At 44.9% G+C, this 21,205-nt stretch overlaps 1 protein-coding gene across 1 annotated transcript in view; it reads right to left on the bottom strand.

The window, feature by feature from the left end:
• Positions 1 to 19,277, bottom strand: part of Sh3rf2 (SH3 domain containing ring finger 2) — a 106,042-nt gene extending 86,765 nt beyond the window's left edge. The window contains exons 1-2 of the mRNA XM_021150804.3: positions 19,183 to 19,277; positions 17,575 to 18,059 (exon numbers count right to left, since the gene is read on the bottom strand). Coding sequence (XP_021006463.1) covers positions 17,575 to 17,952 — 378 coding nt within the window. The 5' untranslated portion in view covers positions 17,953 to 18,059; positions 19,183 to 19,277. The remainder of the gene's footprint in view (positions 1 to 17,574; positions 18,060 to 19,182) is intronic.
• Between the last annotated feature and the right edge of the window lie 1,928 nt (positions 19,278 to 21,205).

Below are 21,205 nucleotides of genomic sequence, written 5' to 3'. Positions count from 1 at the left end.
AGATTTACATGGGTAACCCAGGATGATCTTTTCACTTGGGGTCATCTGATTAGTGACCTAAACTAATCTACAATGTTAACATGGACTGTTCACTGGAGACAAAGAGATGAGCACCTTTGGAGAGCTATCTTCCCATCACAGATACAGACATCGATCTATAGATTTAAGAGGCTGTGTAAACTTCAAGAAAAATAATAACACATACACACACACTGCACGAGTACACTAGCTCAAGGACATTATAATCAAAGCTCAGACTAACAAATAGAGAGGAGTGATATTTGATACATCTAGATAAGAAGATATAGGTTACCTTAAAAGACTAATGAAAACAGACAACTGAGTATTCATTAAAACTACCAATGAAAATCAGAAGGTCTTAGAATAATGTTTTTTTTTTTTAAGATTTATTTATTTATTATATGTAAGTACACTGTAGCTGTCTTCAGACACTCCAGAAGAGGGTGCCAGATCTCGTTACGGATGGTTGTGAGCCACCATGTGGTTGCTGGGGTTTGAACTCTGGACCTTCAGAAGAGCAGTCGGGTGCTCTTACCCACTGAGCCATCTCACCAGCCCAGAATAATGTTTTTTGTGTGCAGAAGAAATACTACAGTCAGTATGTAGTTGAAAACTGTCAACAATTACCAGCATGGTATTCTCTACTGTGTAAATAAGTGTTTTAATCCAAAACAGAAGTCTTGGGCTGGAGAGATGGCTCAGCAGTTAAGAGCACTGACTGTTTTTCCAGAGGTCCTGATTTCAATTCCCAGCAACCACATGGGGGCTCACAACCATCTGTAATGGGATCTGATGCTCTCTTCTGGTGTATGTCTGAAGACAGCTACATTGAACTCATATAAATAAAAATAAGTAAATAATATTAAAACAAACCAAATAATAATAATAATTAAAAAAGAACAGAACAGAAGTCTTGGCTGTCCTGGATCTAGCTCTGTAGACCAGGCTAGCCTCAAACCTAGTGATTCATCTTCCTCTGACTCTTGCGATAAAAGGCATGAGCCACCACAACTGGGTATTTTCCTGTTTATATCTTATTTAAATTTTCTTACATTTTTGAATATTCTATCCTGTTACTTTAAAAACCTGTTTAGATTCACAAAAAAAAACCACCTAAAGAAATACAAAAATTTCTTATATAGCCTGTATATAACCACACCTATGGCTAATGTTTTACATCTAGATTGGTATATTTAATATTAATAAGCCAGCATTTATGAGTTGTTAACTAAAAGTCATACTTTATTCAGACTACATTTGTTGTTTTAAATATTTATGTGTCTGTGCCCCAAATATAGTCACTTGTTTCTTGTGTGTGCTCATTTTCTATGGTCAGCTCATTTGGTATAGTCAATACCTGCAATTTTTGGAACTCTTTTCTTTCTAGAGCCTAGTTTGCTCCTAAGGATGACATCACAGATGTGTGTGTGTGGGGGGTATAAACATAACAGATCTATCACCTGTTAGTAGAATTTGTCAATCATCTCCCAGAATTTTACCCCAAGGATTAAACTTCAGAGCTAGATGGAAGCTGGCTTCACTGTATATCCTTACGGCTCATCCTCTGTTCCCCAGGTGATGTCTCCACACCCTCACAGTACTCTTATGTCTTCTAAATAATCAGTGAGGGGACCCAAGTAAGACTGATCTGTCTTGTTCATGGCTATCTCCTAGTGCCTAGTTTACTGTCCAGTTTGCAGAGAGTCAGTGTAGGTTTTTGTAAATGATGAATGTCAGTTGTTACTATTATTGAACTGCATAATTTCTTCATTCCAATGAGCTTAATTTGAAGCAGTCTTCTACATACACATAATGACAGGAGCTTTCCAAAATGGAAATCTGTGGGGCCAGGGAGTCATGGGACTTGGGGGAGCAGGCCCGGTTGAGGTATGTCCAAACCTGTGAAATCTGGTCCTGAGCTTGGCAAGAGTAGGATCACACTCTCCCACTGCCCTGGACTTGTGTGTCCTGATGCTCATAGCCCTTTGCCCCTATCTTTGCTTACCAGAGGAGATCACAAAGCGGGGAGCTACGTTAAACTTCCTTTCCCCTTATAAGGTCATGTCCAGCAGTTGCTGAAATCCCTTTTTATGCAAATGAGGCATGCTCAGTGCCCTGATCCTAGCCAATAATGTACACTCACAGTGAGATCCCTCTACCCAACTCCCAAAGGTTTAATTAGCCTTTGTTCCCCTATCAAAGAAGCTGTCTCATTGAAGCTGTCTCCCAAGATTCTGTTTTCAACGCCTCCTGAATTCTCTTGCCCCTGAGGTTTCTTTAGCTCCCAGCCATCCTTGCGCCCGAGGTCTTGTTCCCAGCCGTCCTGCCTTGGTACCCATCTCAGGATCCACGGGTAGATGCTGCAGTGGGCAGGATGCGGAGCCGGAATAGCAGAAACTAAAAATATTTTCCCCTAAAAGGTTTTGAAGAATAGCATGCCTGTTAAGGTGTTTTAGCACAGTGTGATATGCCCAGAGGCTCTTTACAAGGAAAGGATGTCAAAAAGGATTCTTAGGAGTGTGTCACTTCTTATTGGAGGCACTCGAGGTGTGTTCCTCCTGGTGTGGGGTCACTTCAGAGATCTTTAGCATTGGAAACCGCAGCATGGATATTTGTGGGTGCTTTAAAATAGAGAGTAACTGGACCTTGGACCAGGTGCATACAGTGAAATGATATGGATTCTTGTGAAGGAGTTATAGCAATAAAAACATCTAATAATAAAAGTCAGGAACACAGGTTAGTCCTTGACTATATTGGTTATTCCTGAGAACTTAGTGTGGTGTGTTGTACATTACCCCATCCTTAATAGACAAGAATAGTGGGAGTGTAAAGCCAGTTATGACTACTTAAACACCCCCCCCACACACACCTTCACATACACCTGCCACTCTCAACCATTGTTCTATACTGCCCCTTATGTCAATAATACTTAAAACTAGCTCACTGGGTGAACTCACCGAAATCTTCAGTTTGAAAAAATAAGATTGAGCCGGGCGTTGGTGGCACACACCTTTAATCCCAGCACTCGGGAGGCATAGGCAGGCAGATTTCTGAGTTCGAGACCAGCCTGGTCTACAGAGTGAGTTCCAGGACAGCCAGGGCTACACAGAGAAACCCTGTCTCAAAACAAAACAAAACAAAACAAAACAAAACAAAACAAAACAAAACAAAACAAAACAAAACAAAACAAAACAAAACAAAACAGGGGGCTGGTGAGATGGCTTGGCGGGTAAGGGCACTGACTGCTCTTCCAAAGGTCCTGAGTTCAAATCCCAGCAACCACATGGTGGCTCACAACCACCCATAAATGGGATCTGACACCCTCTTCTGGTGTGTCTGAAGTCAGCTACAGTGAATTTATATATAATAATAAATAAATCTTAAAAAACAAAACAAAACAAAAAACAAAAAAAAATAAGATTGAGAATAAGTTATCATTGACAGTAAAATGCACCTGTTCAGAGTTGCCTTTAAAAAGTTATAGGTTCCTATTTAAGACAGGACAAGGTGGAGAGATGGCTCAGCAGTTAAGAGCACTGACTGCTCTTCCAGGGGTCTTGAGTTCAATTCCCAGCAAGCACATGGTGGCTCACAACCATCTGTAATGAAATCCAATGCCCTTTGTGTCTGAAGACAGCTACAGTGTAGTCATATAAATAACTATATCTAAAAAAAGAAAAGACAGGCAGATGTGTTTTGTGACTCAATGTCAGTGAGACACTTCCCATTGTTCTCCAGAGGTGGGTGGAGGGAGTGGGGTAGCTGAGGCTCTGGAGGTGGGCCTTTCTCCGGAAGCCAAAGAGAGGACGGAGGTATGGGAGAGGTAGCCAGCTGGCTTTAGAGAACCCCCAAGATCTCTTTTAGATGTCAAATTCCAGAATATAAGAATGGGATGGCTTATGTAGATAGACCTTGGATGTTTGTTTGGGAGTAATGAGGTTTAAACCAGTAAGGAGACCTGAGAGAAACACAAAACTGCACGGTAAGTAAGCAACCTTGTGCTATCCATACTCTGACAGCTAAGCAGAGCATCACCAGGAAGCCTGTAGTGTGGGGGTCTAGAGCAGTTCTTCTCAACCTTCCCAATGCTGCGGCCCTTTAGTACAGCTAGTTCTTCACGTTGAGGTGACGCCCACCCCCCATTTTTGTTGCTACTTCATAACTGTAATTTTGCTACTGCTATGAATTGTAATATACACATCTGTGCTTTCAGGTGGTCTTAGGCGACCCCTATGACCCCAGGGGGGTGGAGACCCATAGATTGAGAACCACTAGTCTAGCATGTGGCTTTGGAGTCAGTGCACATGAGTGACCTTAGACATACGTCTTACTTCTCCTCAACCTTAGTTTTCCTGTTGTGAGAAAAGGTATTGCTCTGTGGTTTAAATCACCCCAGGCCCTTGAAAACTGGAAGGCTTCAAGATCGTAGCTATTTTTCTTTTTTACCTGAGAACCATTAACATTAAAAGCCTCCTTAAAATTATATGTATATAGATATTTCTGTTTCTTCTGCATAATCTCTAAAATCGAAAAGGGAAAACTTTTACATTTGGGATGCTAGAATATTGAGAACGAGAATGTGAGACTTTCCCCCCAAGCCATAGTCGTTGCCAAGGTTTGGTAGTGTTCTGGTGCTCTGATGAATTCCGTGTCCATGGTAGCTGGGTTTTGTTTTTTTTTTTTTTAAACTGAGACAGGGTTGGGAGCTGAGTTTCCTGATGTTCAGGCTTGGCTTCCTGCCACCTGCCCGGATGACAGGTTTCTGTAGGGAATGAACATAAATATTTTGCTCTAACTCTGTTTATATTTTGGGGAAGGCAGACTCGTTCTGGCCCAGAGCTTGTCATAACTCCCAGTAAAATATCTGCCCCCAATTTCCCATCCTTGCACATCTGATTTCCTATTGGCTTCCCTCTTGCCCTCCTTGTGCCCAACTCCCCCCACCCGACCCCCACCTCTAGACCTCCCATCCATCCTCCTTGCCTCTCTCCTCTATCTTCCTTTTTCCCCCCTCCTTTTTCTCTACTTATCTAGACTTGCTTCTTTTATGATTGAGTTTTTAAATCTCTGATCAGGCTGTCCTAGTGAAGACCAAACACACCATTGCCATGGAGCTGAGACAGCTAGGGATTAAGTCACTCTCTGGAAGCTTCTGAAAAGCATTAGCATGGAGATGTGGGTGCCAGCAGGAAGCGACCAGAAGCCACAAATCATGTCTGTGCCACAGGGTTCCAGGAACCCGTCCTGTGGTCCTGGTCCCTGTGGTTTCCCTGCTAAGTGCTCAGTGCCTGGGCTTCAGGCAGATCAGGTTCAAGTCCTGGCTCTGCTACTAATTTGCTGTTTTGGGTTTTTAATGTAAAAAAGATGAGAAATGCCGCAGTAGCCCTCCAGGGAGTAGTGGAGGGGGTAAAGAGAAACATGCTTATTTGGCTCATTGCCTGCTTTAGGTCTCCGTCATTGGTGAGGCAAGGCTTAACCACAGTATTCATCCCTGGTCCTGATTCTTTTCCTAGCCTTCCTGTCGTTTCCGAAGCAGTCAGACACTAGTCAACACTCGTCAACACTCATCTTGACTAGTTTTGTTCACTCTCCAGGGCTTGAGATGCGAATAGAAGGTAGGAAGGCACCACGTCCCGCCTCCAACTTAACACGTGGACGAACCTGGACCTCAGAAAACAAAAATAAAGCTGGGTGGCGGTGGCACACAGCACTCAGGAGGAAGAGGCAGGAGAATCTCTGAGTTTGAGGCCAGCCTGGTCTATAAAGCAAGTTCCAAGATAGCCTGGGCTACACAGAGAAATCTTGCCTTAAGAAAACAGAAATGAGGTAATAAAAAGGAATGTTAAACACATGCAAAAAATGTTTCTCTTTCCAATATAAAGGGAACTCAGAAGAAGGGATGGGAAGATTCTGTTCTGTGAATACGCTGGGGGGAGGCAGCGCTGGGGGGAGGCAGCGCTGGCGTCTCCTTCCACCCTCTCACTGGGTTCCGCCTCCCTTTAAGCACAGAGACAAACGCCTTGGATTTTCTCGATCCACTGGAATTCACTCCAAGGAGACACTTGAGCTTTGCAAGATCACCGCTGTGCTTCTCTAGAGAGAAGGGAGGGGGACTTTTCTCCCTCCCTGCTCCCTTTCCCTTGTTTATCAAAAGTCCCAAATAAGATTTATCATCACCCCGGCTTTCTCATATCCAGGCAGCTTGTTAATATTTCAGATAAACACCGTTCCTGAACACAGCCCTGCACAGTTCTATTCCTGTTCTGTGCCCAGTGATTCTGTCTCATTGCCTTGGTAACCAATTAAAATACCCGGATGTGTATGGCGATATCGTTCCTAGTTCTGCAAAAAACCAGGGCGATCTACTCAGAAGACATGCCAGTTACCTGGCGTTCTTCTTGCAATCTGCTCCATTCTGGTTTGAGTTCTCTCTCTCTCTCTCTCTCTCTCTCTCTCTCTCTCTCTCTCTCTCTCTCTGTCTCTCTCTGTCTCTCTCTGTCTCTCTCTGTCTCTCTCTCTCTCTCTCTCTCTCTCTCTCTCTCTCTCTCTCTGAAATCTAACTACCCTTGAATCCTCTGCAAGCACTTACATGCCATTCCTAGCACACCTGGCTCTGGGAGCAAAATGGCTGGCTTTCCGGTAGCCTTGGGGGTGGGGGGCAGGGAGAAGAGGAGCCAACAGTCTCCAGGGGAGCTCTCCAGCCTTGAGGCTGATGAGTCTGAGTATGGTTTCTTACAGAGTGGCAAACATTAGGCGTTCAAATAACTATTTAGTGATACAGAGGAATGAAGGCTACACAGACCTAAGAGTGAATCTCAGACAACTACATGGGGGTGGGGGTGGGTGGGTGTCAACTTCCTGATTAGGAAAAATGTCACATTTTTGCCCTCCTATTTCTGGCCCTTTGATGGATGTCCTCAGCGTGGGTGGTCTGTTGAGCTCTCTGGCATTATCTTCGTTATTTCTCCTTCTCCAGGATAGTATCCTCTTATTAGCTTTTTGGGGAAAGGGCTATACCGAATGCTTTAAGTTGTTTGGACTCTCTTGACTGTGAATGATACCCAAAGGCATGTTTTCCAAAGCCAGAAGCCTTGGGACCATGGGTCCAGGACTCAATCCTTAGCATAGATGCCTCAGTGTATTTTGAAGTTTGTAGGCTTAATGTCACCTATCAGTTCTTAGATGATTAGTGACCCAGACCATGTACAAAAAAAAAAAAAAAAGATGCTGAACTCTCCCACAGCTACTGCAGAGATGCTAAAATTTGACCTGTAATCATATTCTCCTGTAAAAATAATATCCACACCAGCTGAGCCTGGGGCTACTATATACAATATAGAGATTCCAGCAGCACACATGTCTGTGGCTGCATGTAGATTGAGAGTCTTTGGACTGGAGAGATGGTTTACTGACTAAGAGCACCGGCTGTTCTTCTAGAGGGCCTGGATTCAATTTCTAGAACCTACACAGTGGCTCACAACTGTCTGTAACTCCAGTTCCAGGGATCTGATTCCCTTTCTGGACCTGTGCAGGCATATGTGTGTGCATATGGTGCACAGACATACATTGCAGGCAAAATATTCAAACTCATAACAAATTAATTTCTTAAAATTAAAAACACATTAGAGGAGACTCCATGGGTTCAAGTGTTTTGCCCCAGGAATGACACTCAAGCAGTACACTCTACATGGACTGTGTTGGCAGAGCGGACCAGTCCCTCACCTGTTATCTTAGCACACTGTGCTACTTTTAAGATGTATTGACTCATCACCGTGGCTAGTGTATAAGGCTCTTTGAGGACAAGGGTCACATCTCATTTGCTTTCATCTTCACTGAAGCCAAAGAGAAAGGTTACAAGTACAGTGCCTATCCATCAGGCCCTGTGATAGGTAATTCCTAGAATTTTTCTTGATTAATGCACTCAGTGGCACCAGGATTGTTATTTTATTTAATGTGTGGTTGCGTGGGTGAGTACCTGTGCATGGGGGAGGGGGGCAGAGGATACCTCAGGTGTAATCCTTAGCAAGGCCATCTACTTCCTTTAAGACAGGGTCTCTTGGGCTAGAGAGAGGTTGCTTTTCCAAAGGACCTAGATTCAATTCCCAGCACCCACATGGCGGCTTATAAGTGTCTGTAACTCCAGTTTCAGAGCATCTAACACCACACATTTACATACATGTAGGCAAAACACCAGTGCACAGAAAATAAAAAAATTAAAAATTATGTGTATATATATATATATATTATGGAGAGAGAGAGAGGGAGAGAAAGAGAGGAGAGAGAGGGGGAGAGAGAGGGAGGGAGGGAGAGAGAGAGAGAGAAAGAGAGAGAGGGGAGAGAGAGAGAGGGAGAGAGAGAGAGAGAGAGAGAGAGAGAGAGAGAGAGAGAGAGAGAGAGAGAGAAAGAGTCTCTCCTGGGCTAGAACTCACCAATCAGATCAACGAGTCCCAGGGACTCTCTGCCTCTGCTTCCCTGGTGTAGCACCATGCCCAACATTTTGACATAGGCTCTGGGGATTGAACTCTAGTACTGATGCTTGCTTTACTAAATGAAACATCTCCACAGCGCCCAGGATGCTCCCTACCTCCATGTTCACAGCACAGAAATGTGGTGTACCATTTAAGTAGATACATGTGGCTACCTGGATGAGTATATCTTAAGCTAACCTTAGTAGGCTGGATACTTTATAAATACTGTCTCACTGAATTCTCCATATTGTCCTGTGAGATATTCCCCTCTATTTCTGTTTGATACCAACAATGCTCAGAGTTGCTAAGTAACTTACCTAGAAGCACACAGCCACTACCTATCAAACCAGGGCCTCTCTTCAGAGTCATAATGCTATCTTTTCTGTTTGCTCATCATATGGTAACTCTAATCAGAAGTAGCAGAAAATTTGAAATATGTATTTTAAAATGCTACTAAAACATCTGTTTCCTTATTCAGGTATACACACACACACAAACAGATACATAGATATACACACAGACATACACACACACATACAGACACACACATGCATACACAGACACACATACCCACACACTCATTGACACACACACGTAACACAGACACACAGATACACATACAAACACATATGCACACACAAACACACATCCAGACACCCAGACACCCAGACACACATATACACCCACACCCACACAGACACACATGCACATATAGACACACACACAGAGACACACAGACACACACATAGACACACACAAGAGGTGGGGAGACTTATGCACACACCAGGTGTTGGGGGAAGGAGAGACTGAGAAGCTATAGTGGGTCCTCAATTTCATGTTGAGATGATGAAAAAGTTCTGGAGATAAGAGAGAGTGACTATGGTTGCAAAAGATGAAGGCTGTCAGTGCTGCCCAGTGATGAGCACAGAAGGGCCTAACATGGCAGATTTAACATATACGGTAAAGTTAGGATTTTGGCAGTAACCAAGTCCCCCGGCCATGTGCTTATCCACAGTGATAGTGGAAGTCAGATCAGTTCAGCTTGTAACTCACAGGCAAATTATTTTGGAGCCTATTCCTTTCTGTGACTAACACCAATGAACTCTGATGAAATGTGCCTACCAAGACCCAAGAAGGGTGTGTGGACTTGTGGTGTGCGCCCAAGGAGGTTAACCTGGTGCAGAGTGGCAGCTCCAGTCTTCAGGCTAGCGATTCATGACCCAAGTGATTGTGAACCTGACCCACCATGTTTTTAACAGAGCGATGTTCATCCATCAAAAAGGTATTTAAGGAGGTGACTCATGTCAAGAGCATCTCAGGCACCATGTGCTTTGCACCTAATAGAGTGTGCAGCTCATTCCTCACATAGCTCTGTAATAGCTTAATTCATGAAGGACTCATTTCTGCACCGAGAGGAGGTAGCACATGGTTCCATAAAGTCTACTAGAGACATGAACTCATCTACTTATTTACTCTACCTTTCAATAAACACTTTGGAGTTCCTACTGTGGGTTAGGCTGTAAATGAGGGGCTCTGAGCACAGTATTGAAGGATGAGGTTTGTGTTCTCTTGGTAGCTTGTAGAAAGGCTGAAGAACTGACAGAGATCTGAATTCAGTCAGAGTTCCTGGTGTGACCTGTCAGGACAGGGCCTGTGTGAGTACTCTGGCCTCTGAGATGGAGCTCTGGGGTTGTGTGTCAGCACTGCTGCTGACAAAGACCAAGTTGCTAGACACTGCACACAAAGGGCCGTGTCCTGTGCTGTTCTGTCACTACTGTTTTGGGTGCCGTGGCTGGCGTTCCTATGCGCTGTGTTTACCAGGTGACCTGACCATGCGAAGAAAGATTGGCTCTGCTTTCAGCTGCTTCTCCATTTCCCAATGTGCTTAGCCACCACCTTGGAGCACCACCTATCTCACTTAGCTGTATCAAATCCATCAAGTATCTACTGATGTGATGGCAAGGCCACATTGCTGACATGCAGCCGGTTTGGCATGGCTGTTGGAGTGACTTTATTACTGGGAGCAACTGACACACGCCTTCCAAGTGGTATCTAGTCACCCTGATAAGAAGTCAGGACACCCTGCCTCTTCTCCATCTGTTCCCTCCCTTCCAGCTGCTGTTCTAATTCAGCACATCTCTGTCTGCCTTTCCTTGTAGTCTGTGTGCAGGTCAGACCCTGCCTCAACCCTTCAGTCTTTAAAAACATCTATTTTGCACAAAGTTTCTTTTAATTGCCCAAGCTTCATTCCCCTCAAAAATGATCTACCTCATTACCTGACATTCTCATAGTATGTTTGAGTCTGTGTCTTGTCTTAATCAACTTTATTGAATTATAACATACATATAGATTCATCCATTTAAGCACAAGAGGATGAATGTTGATAGATTTCCACACAATTACACTAAACATCTTTATTAGCCTCCAAATTATTATAGTTCACAATTCTGTATTTTCTGGAGCTTGATATACATAGAGTGAGGCAATACTGTGTTTAGCACCCCCAGCATTCCTAAAACTGGAAGTGTCTTACAATGAATAGCTAATATGACCATGTTTCTTTTTTTCCCCTGTACTAAGAATACAGACAACGTATCTTATGGATGTCATCTTACAATCAATATCTAATTTATACACAGACACACATGTTATACCTGGGTTTGTATTCTTGTGTGCTGATAGCTGGGTTCCCAGCCTCTTAGGGTTGGAGGCTTAGTCCTGGAAAGGTGATAGCCTGACTGTGCTGTGTCGGTTACCATAGCTCCTGTGGCTAGAAACCAGTAGGAGGAAATACTGCAAAGGATGGAGATAGTGGGTTTCAGAGTTACTTAAAACTAATGTCTGTGTGATGACTGAGCATGTGAACTCCGAGGCATCTCAAAGTTTCTATTACTAAAGTCCTGACAAGAATGGGGGTATAGTATCACCTCGTTCCACAAGCCTGCAATGCTGGCTGCTCAGGAGGCTGAGGCAATGGGACTGAGGTTTAAGGCCCATCTGGACTTCGGGGTAAACTCAAAATGAGCTGGGCAATTTATCAAGACCTTTCTCTCAAATAAATAAACTAAACAAGAAGGCATGGGGGAAAGAGCTCAGTAACTGAATCCTCGCTAGGTGTGGGCAAGGCCCTAGGTTCAGTCCCCACCACCGAACAGGAGGAGGAAGAGGAGTTTGGGAAATGGTTTTTTGTTTTGTTTTTTTTTATTACAACCTCTTACTTGGAGATTCCCAGTTCATTAGAGGTTAAAGTCTTTTGAAATCTTAACAGCATTCTGAAAAGAAGTTTATAGTTTTGTGGTTTGACTCTGGAGCTCTGTGGGATACCCATTAAGGGTTTATAGTGCACACACGTGAAAGAAAGGCTGGTCTCTGGATTAAGCAAAAATGAAAAGAATGCAAAAGGTAGCAGGCAGAATCCTGGAATGGGTCAGATGAGGCCATAAGTTACACAAAGTACTTTCTCTCGCAACCCTCTTTGTAGTATGATGAGATGTATGTAGCAATCCTTCGTAAGCAGAAAGGAAAACAACACAAAAATATGCGTATGCTAATCCCCAAGGTGGTGTTTCCCTTGTGGTAGATAATGGATGTCAACTAGGAAGAACTTCATGCCCCACCCACCTGCCTCAGAGCTGAAGCCTCTCATGGGGAATGAGCCAGACACCTTTAACCAACCGAAGCAGGTCACACGTAACACTGGGCTCACTGAAACAGTGAGGAGCCCCCTGCAACAGGCATCTAGGAGACAAGAACTTAACAAAATAAAAAGTAATGCGATAAATGAAAACTACCATAGCAAAGGCCACCCAGAGACTGCCCCACCTGGGAACCCATTCCATACACAGACACCAAACCCAGACACTATTATGGATGCCAAGAAGTACTTGCTGATGTAACTGTCTCCTGAGAGGCTCTGCCAGAGCCTGACAAATACAAAGGCAGATGCTCACAGCCAACCACTGGACTGAGCATGGGGTCCCCAATGGAGGAGTTAGAGAAAGGACTGAAGGAGCTGAAGAGGTTTGCAACCCATAGGAAGAACAATGATATCAACCAAGCAGAGCTCCCAAAGCTCTCAGGAACCAAAACACCATCCAAAGAGTATACAAGGAGGGACCCATGGCTCTAGCCTCATAAGAAGCAGAGGATGGCCTTGTTGGACATCAATGGGAGGAGAGGCCCTTGGTCCTGGGAAGGCTCGATGCCCCAGTGTAGGGGAATGCCAGGGTGGGGAGGTAGGAATGCGTGGATAGGTGGGTGAGCACGCTCATAGAATCAGGGGGAAAGAAGATGGTATAGGAAGTTTCTGGAGAGGAAACATTTAAATGTAAATAAATAAAATATCCAACAAATAAAAAAGAAAACCACTATATCGAAGCTGTACAATCCAAGCCAACAGAAGAATAAAAGAGTCCCAAGAGAAGGCACAGAATCACTTGTTTATACTTTCAGGAGTCTCATAACAGTAGTAAAGGGCAAAGCATAGTATGTATACAGAGAGCTTGGTGCAGATTCGTAGACCCTGTGCATGCTCCAGTCTCTGAGTTCACATGAGCATTGTTCAGTTGTTTTAGAGGGCCTTGCTCCCAGCTGATGCTTTGTCATTTACTGTTGCTAATATGCCTTAGCACCTGTTGGGTACCAAGCACTTATGCTAAGCTCTCAATATGCATCATCACGTTTTAACTCCATAATGACCTTATGTTGTATGCATGCCGTTATTATCTGCATTTTACAATACAGAAACTGAGGATTATAAGTGGTAAGTGACTTGCCCAAAGCTTCACAGCTAACAAATGCTAAATCCCAGCACAAAGGCAGCTTCATTGGACCAGAAACCCGTGAACACAGCAATGGAAGGGAGAGTAAGATATAATTAGCAATTGGTGCATTGAGGGCAGGTGGCAGCAGTGATCTCAGGACCCCGTGATTTTCCAAAGTTGTTGACAAATAAATATGAGTGAAGCCAGAGAGTTACCCGTGTCTCCAGGTTTCTCACCCTCAGCTTCTATGTACTTGAATCCTTCCACCTGCTACCTATGGTCATTCCAGGTGTCACCTGACTACTGTTTTCAGGGACTGGAATGATTTTAGTCTCTGCACACTTAGCAAAACCCACCATCTGTATTATGGCTTAGAACACATCTGAGACCCAAGAAAGGGGCACAACCACCTTGTGGTTTCTGCCCAACATCAGCTCCCTCAAGTGCTTTCTGACCTCGGTTATTTTTTTTTTTTCTCCTCAGTTGCTTGCAACAGCAGCTGAGGAAGTTTCTATAACAATGCCACCTGGTCTGTGCGTGGTGACAGCAGGTGTGTTCTTGCTGATTTGGGGTGTGATTGTCACAGTGCTTAACAATGCAGGTAGAAAGTCCAACCCTGAGAGACCCAGGTTGGTGACAGTTATGCTGAGGAAGAGGAGGGGGCAGGGAAACGAGAAAATGCAGTTAATGAAGAATCAGCGTTGCTTGGGAGGTGAGACAGATTCTTGCTCTCTGTATATGGTTTTAAAATTTTAATTAACTTTTGGAACTATCCAGAGAAGTGAAGCTTGTGAGCTCTCTCTGAACACCAACCCCACAGCTACCTAAGGAGTCTGAAAGGGCCTCAAAGCCAGCTTGTGCTGAGATGTCATATACCTGGATTATGGCCCATAGAGCATTTAGAAACTTAATTCACAAAGGAGTGAGAAAGGGTGGGTAGTTTTGAGTAGAAAGTGCTGAGTCACTTCAGTAATGGTCACAGCTAATATTTATTGAGGCAGTCAATGCACTAAGAGTTAATGGGTGTGAATCAGCTCCTTGTATCTCGCAACAATACTCTGAGGTAGGTACTACTATTATCTTCAATTTGCTGATGGAGAAATGAAGGCCCCGAGGTTTAAGTGACTCAGTTAAAGTACACAACTACCAAAGGAGCAGACTTTATTTCATGCCCTGAATTTCCTGAATAGTAATTCAGAAATATTATTAAACTGAACGAGGAGGAAAAGAGAGAAGCTCTTTGGCAACTCAAAATCTTTCGGAAGGTTCGTGCAGTTCCTTTGGCTTGTCTGCATCATGAGGAAGACCCAGGAGCTGAGGGATTTGTACCAGAAGGAGCCCACCAGAGCTCCCAATCCCGGTGGAATAATTGTATGTTGTAAAAGCCCGTAGCTATGTCTCAAGTTTTCTTTTTACACAATCAGCTTGGGAGGGAGTTAGATGTGTAGGCACAATAGGCTAATTTTTCTCTCTCTTGGGCTGGCAGTATGAGGTGTGACCATTGGCTCCACCCTAGCATGCTGGCTGGCACAACAGGCATGGGGCCTCTTTGAGCCAACAAGAAGGATCCTGATGAGCTTGTTTGGTGGATGAGCCTTGGCGAGCAGAACAGACTTTGGGCTTGTGGGTAGGAAGTTAAATGAACTCCTTCAGAGTGCCAGGCTATCAAGGAGGCCTATGAAAGAGGTGTTTTTACAAAATGGTACCCTATGACAACAGATTATTTTCCCTGCTCAGGGGAGTACTTTGACTTGGTGTCACCCCAGCTTCACCACAGACTCATGCTTAATAACAATGCCTGTTCTGCTTTGCTGCAAGGGCTCTAACTCCTGTGTTTTTGCAGAATGCCTCACAAATGGCAGGGCACAATAAACAGTCAATAGTGATGTTTACTATGATAACAATCTCCCAATGCCTTTCATCTGAGGCTCTCAGACTGCTTCGCAAGCACTAATTAGTTAGGTGTCAAGGTGGCTCTCTTGTTTTTACAATATATTTTCCCATTTTACAGAATTTTAAATTGAGACCCAGCCAACTTAAGTGGCTTGGCCAAAGTCATACCGAGAGTTGAAATTAACGATAATGATGGTGCTTTGCATTTCCCTGGCAGATGTTGTCCATGGTGATACAGCATGCTGCAAAGATAATTTCACAGTGCCTTAGAGAAGGAGTGGGGGTAGCGATATTGGCTTGGTTGGATAAACTGAGGCAGAGAGGGCAAATAACTCTGGGGGAGGCATTGAATGTTGCAAGTCCAGTCTCAGAGTGACTGTGTTGGAAAGCACGATGGTTTCATGCTTTCATACAGATAGTTACATTTTTCAAGCAGAAACAAGTTGTGGAATGACACCAAATTAATGTCTGGGAATGGGCTTGTTCATATCCCAGCAAGAGGCAAAGGGCATGAGATGAATATTTCACAGAAAGAAATAAGTGAACTGGGGATGCTAGTGGTGGGTTGCCAGCTCCTCTCTTTGAAAAGCATGTTTATTCAGAGTCTGTTGGAAAGCATAAGCCCTCAAGGACTCAAATCTGTGCTCCAGCCTAATGACAGGCCTAGGTCCAGGACAGCTTGGTGATTAGGCAAAGACACATCACTGTCTCCCTTGTCTCATGTTCTAAGTCCCCAAGAAGAGGTCCAAGGACATGCACTATCTTAATATCTTACATATTATCTGTTCTCCATCTCCCTTGTGGAAGAGCATGCTCTATGACTTGTGGATGGCTCAACTCCCTGGTAACCATGGCATCACTTTTCTTAGCAACATGTAAGAAAGACAAAAACCTAAACAGAAGTATGCAGAATGTACAGGGGACCTGTCTCCTTCCAGGCAACATCCCCACAGTGATGATGAGCATCTCTTGAAAGGCAAGTCAGACTTTCCTAGGGATCAGAAGAGAAGAGGCTTCTAGGTATTAGGCATTCACGGGAGATTTGCCAATCCAGAGACAGATAGCATTTCTCTGTTAACAAATCATGTTTGAAAAAAGGGTTGTTCTCCACCCTACTCTACCTTTGCAAGCCTGTGGATTCTGATGGATTGAGGAGACTGCCAGAGAAGTGAGCGCCCATCCCTCCTCTGGAATGTGTTCACACACACAAGCACAACAGCAATAAAAAAATCTTCAGCAAAGAAGCCACAGCAACTTCCCGCTCTCATTTTTGAATCTTTACACACACACAACCCTACCACATGGCTGTCTTAAAGGCACTGTGAACTCCAAGAGACTGAACTCTCAGAAGAAAAGCTTTTGGAAACAGTTGGTAATGCACACCCCAGACCTCTTCTGTGTGAGGAGAGAGTTGAGGGCTGAACACTAACTCGTACCCACTGCAACTCACCAGAATAGTCTTGGGACCCTGCTAGCATTAAAGCTTGCGGTAGGCAGGACTTCAAAGAATGCATCTTTGATGGCCTAAGTATGCTAATAGTCTAAGCCATATTGTTGTGTCCATTTTGGTTCAGAGAATCTGGGGATGACAATGTAAATAATCTAGATGGACTCAGGGCACTGTGTTCTCCTCCAGATTTGTGCTGTTGCACAGCAGCCCAGATAATGTCCTTGGAACATGCTATTAGGAGTAGACAGAGGAGTATAGGAGGCTTCACTTGATAATCTTTATGGTTTGGGGTCTGTATTCTAGCGCTTACCTGGGACACATTTTGTATTTTCTCTCGCTTTGTAGACATACATTACCAGTGTTCATATACACACGGGTTCCATTATGTATCCTAGCCTATGCCATCAATCAGTTCACTCACATAGACACATCCCTCCCGTGTGATTTCAGGCATCAAATATCTTGATAGATATACTTTGAACACACCATTAATGAGCACCATTTTAACAGTACTTTAAGACAAGGGATGGGAAGACAGATTTAGACAAATTTCAAGCAACACCTGACATATGGAAACATCTCAGAAAACCTCAAAAGCAACTTTCAGTTTTAATTTGTTCCTCACCACCAGGACATTTCCCATACATTGGCCCTGGCCCTTGAGCAGCACACGAGAAAGACCAAGAACGATCATCAACAAGTATTTTTCTCATTCAATTCCCTCTAGAAAAGATCTAAAGACAATCTAGCAAGTGTTAAAAGTTCTGAGACCAATTGTCAGATGGATCAGGCTCAGAGTTCTCGTTGTGTCTCTGTAAAGTGCTCACAGCTCACTCAACTGATTTCTAGGCAATCATTTCCAGCGCTCTGGTGGAAGTCTGTCTACATGTGGCTGAAGGAAATCTGTTTCCTAGCTCTTGGCATACACATAGCCAGCCTCTAAAGTGCACATGATACGAGCAAGCAAGAATTCTCTTACCCCATCCATGTGGATCCTGACACTGGGCACCAGCCGGAAAGGGCTAGCCTGTAGACTTCTGGGGCTGCTCTTGGCTTTCCTGTTGTCCTGCAAGGTCAGTATCCGAGGCCTTCGGAAGGAGCCTCCTTTCCACGAGCTCTGTCCGGAACGCACACCATCCAGCAAACGCACCAGCAACAGGTTGGCTGGCAGAGCCTCGATGCTGCAGAACACCAGGGTCCTGCATTCTGGGCACCTCAGCTCCTTGTGGGCCTTGAAAATCCTCTGTAGACATGGTTTGCAGAAGGTGTGCTGGCAGGGGAGAACTTTGGCTGTGACATCGAGCTTTTCAAAGCACACAGGGCACTCCAGGAGATCAAGTAACGTCAAATCATCCATTTTATTTTAAAACTCCAGTCCCAACCTGGAGAAGCAGGATCCACATTGTAGGGGCAGCCGAGCCGAGGGGGTAGAGCCGGTCTTTTGGGAGCATCAGAACTCCCTGCCTGTTTGAAAGGAGGAAAAAAAAAATGTGACTGCCCTGAGAGGTGTGTCCCACCTACATGGAGGCAGTGTCTTGAGAGGCAGCTGCAAGTACTTTGTTCCGGGAGCGTCAAATGACTCATTCCGTGCTGCAGGTTAGAAGACTCAGCTTGTGCCTGCTGCAGGGATCAGAGGGAATTCTGCACAGTGACTGACTGCTCATTGCCTCTGAGTGGAGGGCCCTAGCAAGGAGAGAAAACTGTCCTGCTGAGGCAGGGAGTTACTTGTCTACCAGGAGAGTTGGAGGGATGCTTTCTTCTGCCTGAAGCACAGCCAGTCTTAACTCAGACTAAGGCCATGGCGATTTCTGTGAGGATATCTACCTACCTTTCCTTCCCTCCCCCCATAGTCCTCGCCCCCCCACATCAGTTTGTCTTATAAACTCCAGCAGCACAAGCAGACAAGCTTAGGGAAGTGTTTATTGGGGGACCCCATGCAGATGTTCTTTTCCCCACAGTGAGGCTTGTTCCACTATTTTGTTCTAGCAATGTACAAGACAAATTTCTATTCACCAGTACTGTTTGGTTTAACTCTGTCCCTTGTCCTTCTCCCTGTCCCCCTCCTCGCCTCCCTGCGATCCTCCATTCCAGATTACTTTAGTCAGAGACATTCTTCCTCCTACCAGGTGAGGTCCTGGGGCCTGTTTAGTAGCTTTGACAATTGTCCTGGGTTTCGGCTGAAGCAGAAAGGAATTCAGGCTTGTGGTTACAGCCTACAGAAACCCCAGAGGAAGCAGAGTGAGGAACGGGCAGGCCTGTGTGTGTGTGTGTGTGTGTGTGTGTGTGTGTGTGGTCCCAAAACAATCCTGGCTTTAGAAACAGTTTCATTTCGGATGCCTGAAGCCTGAAACCAAGTGTCCAGTTTTGAGAGATTCTTTCCCCTCCCCTACAAGTCAATCACACCCAGGCTCTGAGACATCAAGGGTGGGCTTGGCAGGAGGGCCAGGGGCCCTCAGCTGTTAGGAAAGCTGAAATGTTTTGTGCTGAACAAAGAAGGCTCCTCAAGGTGGCAGAGTGGGGGTGGAGGTGTGGGAGTTGTCTTCTCCAGAGCTGTCAGCGCACTGAAGAGTTGTGTGAGGTCACTAACCTTGTGCCTAAAACTGCAGTTACACTCTGCTTGCCGGGTTCTGGGCTGGGCTGGGGCTTGCTCCTTCTAACTGGCCAGCCTTCTTTCCGCTGAAGGGCTGGGCAGCTGACTGCCAAGCTTTGAAAACTTCCACAAAGTCCTTCCAGTTTCAAGGGATCACCTTACCCAGCCCTGTTAACACTGTCACTGCCAGCGGCCGCCTGCCAGCCTTACTGTGGCTGACCTATCCTTGATGTCACAGCATCTAGTGCCAAGCAGTAAAGAGTCTGTACACCCACTTTACTCATTTTTTTCTCTCCTACTCAGCAGCTTGAGCTTGCTTAGTTAGAAACATGCCAAAGTGCTCATACTTATTTTTAAACTTTTATAAGTATTTCCTGAGAAGGTCAAACATATTAATGATAGCTGTGGTGCAAAGATAAGCCAGTCTCTCATAAAATACTGGTCTTAAAAGTAATAATCACTCCTTGAATTCTGAGATGACAGGGACTTCAGTAATCTTTGGCTCAGTTTCTTCCAGTTAAAAGAGTGGGGTGTACATGCATATGCTTTGAAAAATCGAGGCACAGGAAGGTCTTTTCAAAAGACAAGAGTAATGGTGGCAGATCTCCTATCTGTTATTTCCCCTAGTCATTCCACACCCCTAAATGATGCTAAAGTTCCATATTTTGGTTTACTGATAATGTCTCCTGTGAAGTTGCACTCGGCCTGTAAGTAGGTGATGGTGTTACATAACAGCAGGGTGGCCCCTGTCTGGGTCAGCTACTAGTACTCTAGGTACCTTCCCTGCATTCACCTGCTTAACCCTTCCTTACCTTAACCACCCCGATGGGGACGCTAAGACAGACAGGAAAGCAGGTCATCCGACAAGGGGCATCAGATGGAAGGCAGGTGGTCTGTGCTCCTAACTACTGTGCCACAGAGTAAGCAGTCTTTGAGAGAAGAGAGGTTTGAGGGCATCCAAGCTCATCTAGGATGGCACGAAGTCAAGAGAAAATGACCTGGACTGACCAATCAGCATGCCTTGCAGATGAGGCAACTGTGCCCAGAGAGATCAAGAGATTCTCTCAAGTTGCCTAGTGACTGAGGATAAAGCTGCAACTAGAAACTGGATTTTCCTCTTCCTCTTCCTCCTCCTCCTTCTCCTCCTCCTCCTCCTCCTCCTCCTCCTCTTCCTCCTCTTCTTCTTCTTCTTCTTCTTCTTCTTCTTCTTCTCCTTCTTCTCCTCCTCCTTCTTCTTCTTTCTTCTTCTCCTTCTTCCTTTTCTCCTTCCTCCTCTCCCTCCCCTCTCCTTCTCCTCCTCCTTCTTCTTTCTTCTTCTCCTTCTTCCTCTTCTCTTTCCTCCTCTCCCTCCCCCTTCTCCCCCTCCTCTTCTTCTTCTGCTTCTTCTGCTTCTTCTTTTCTCCTTCTTCTCCTTCTCCTCCTCCTTCTTCTTCTTTCTTCTTCTCCTTCTTCCTTCCTCCTCTCCCTCCCCCTCCTCCTCCCCCTCCTCTTCTTCTTCTGCTTCTTCTGCTTCTTCTTTCTCTCCTTCTTCCTCTTCCTCCTCTTCCCCTTCTTTATCTTTCTTTCCTCTACTTCTTCCTTCTCCTTTTCTTCCTTTTTCTTCTCTCTCTCTCTTTATTTCTCTCTCTTTCTTTCTCCCTTATTTCTTTTTCTTTTCCCTTCCTCTTCCTCCTCTCCTCCTCCCCCTCCTCTTCCTCCTCCTCCCCCTCCTCCTCTTCCTCCTCCTCTTCCTCCTCCTCCTTCTCCTCCTCCTCATATCTTTTGGCTGTTTGTATAGCCCACACCTGTAATCTTAGTACTGGGAAACCAGAGACATGACCTTGAGGCTATCCTGGACTACATTGTGAGACTCTGTTCCCTACCCCCAAATACACATCAATTTTCCTTTTTTCTTCCCCCCCCCACCCTCTGTCTACCTAACTAATTAATCTTATGTTTAAACAGAGGGGTGACAATCTTTGGGGGGAGGGGAGCGGAACAGGGCGTTGAACTTAGGACTTCATACTTGCTCCAATGACGC

This window comes from Mus caroli, unplaced genomic scaffold (assembly GCF_978045245.1).
Source record: "Mus caroli unplaced genomic scaffold, Mus_caroli_1 scaffold_19, whole genome shotgun sequence".
Lineage (NCBI taxonomy): Eukaryota > Metazoa > Chordata > Mammalia > Rodentia > Muridae > Mus > Mus caroli.
Note: the sequence above shows the minus strand (reverse complement) of the source record. Positions and strands in the feature narration are given on the sequence as shown.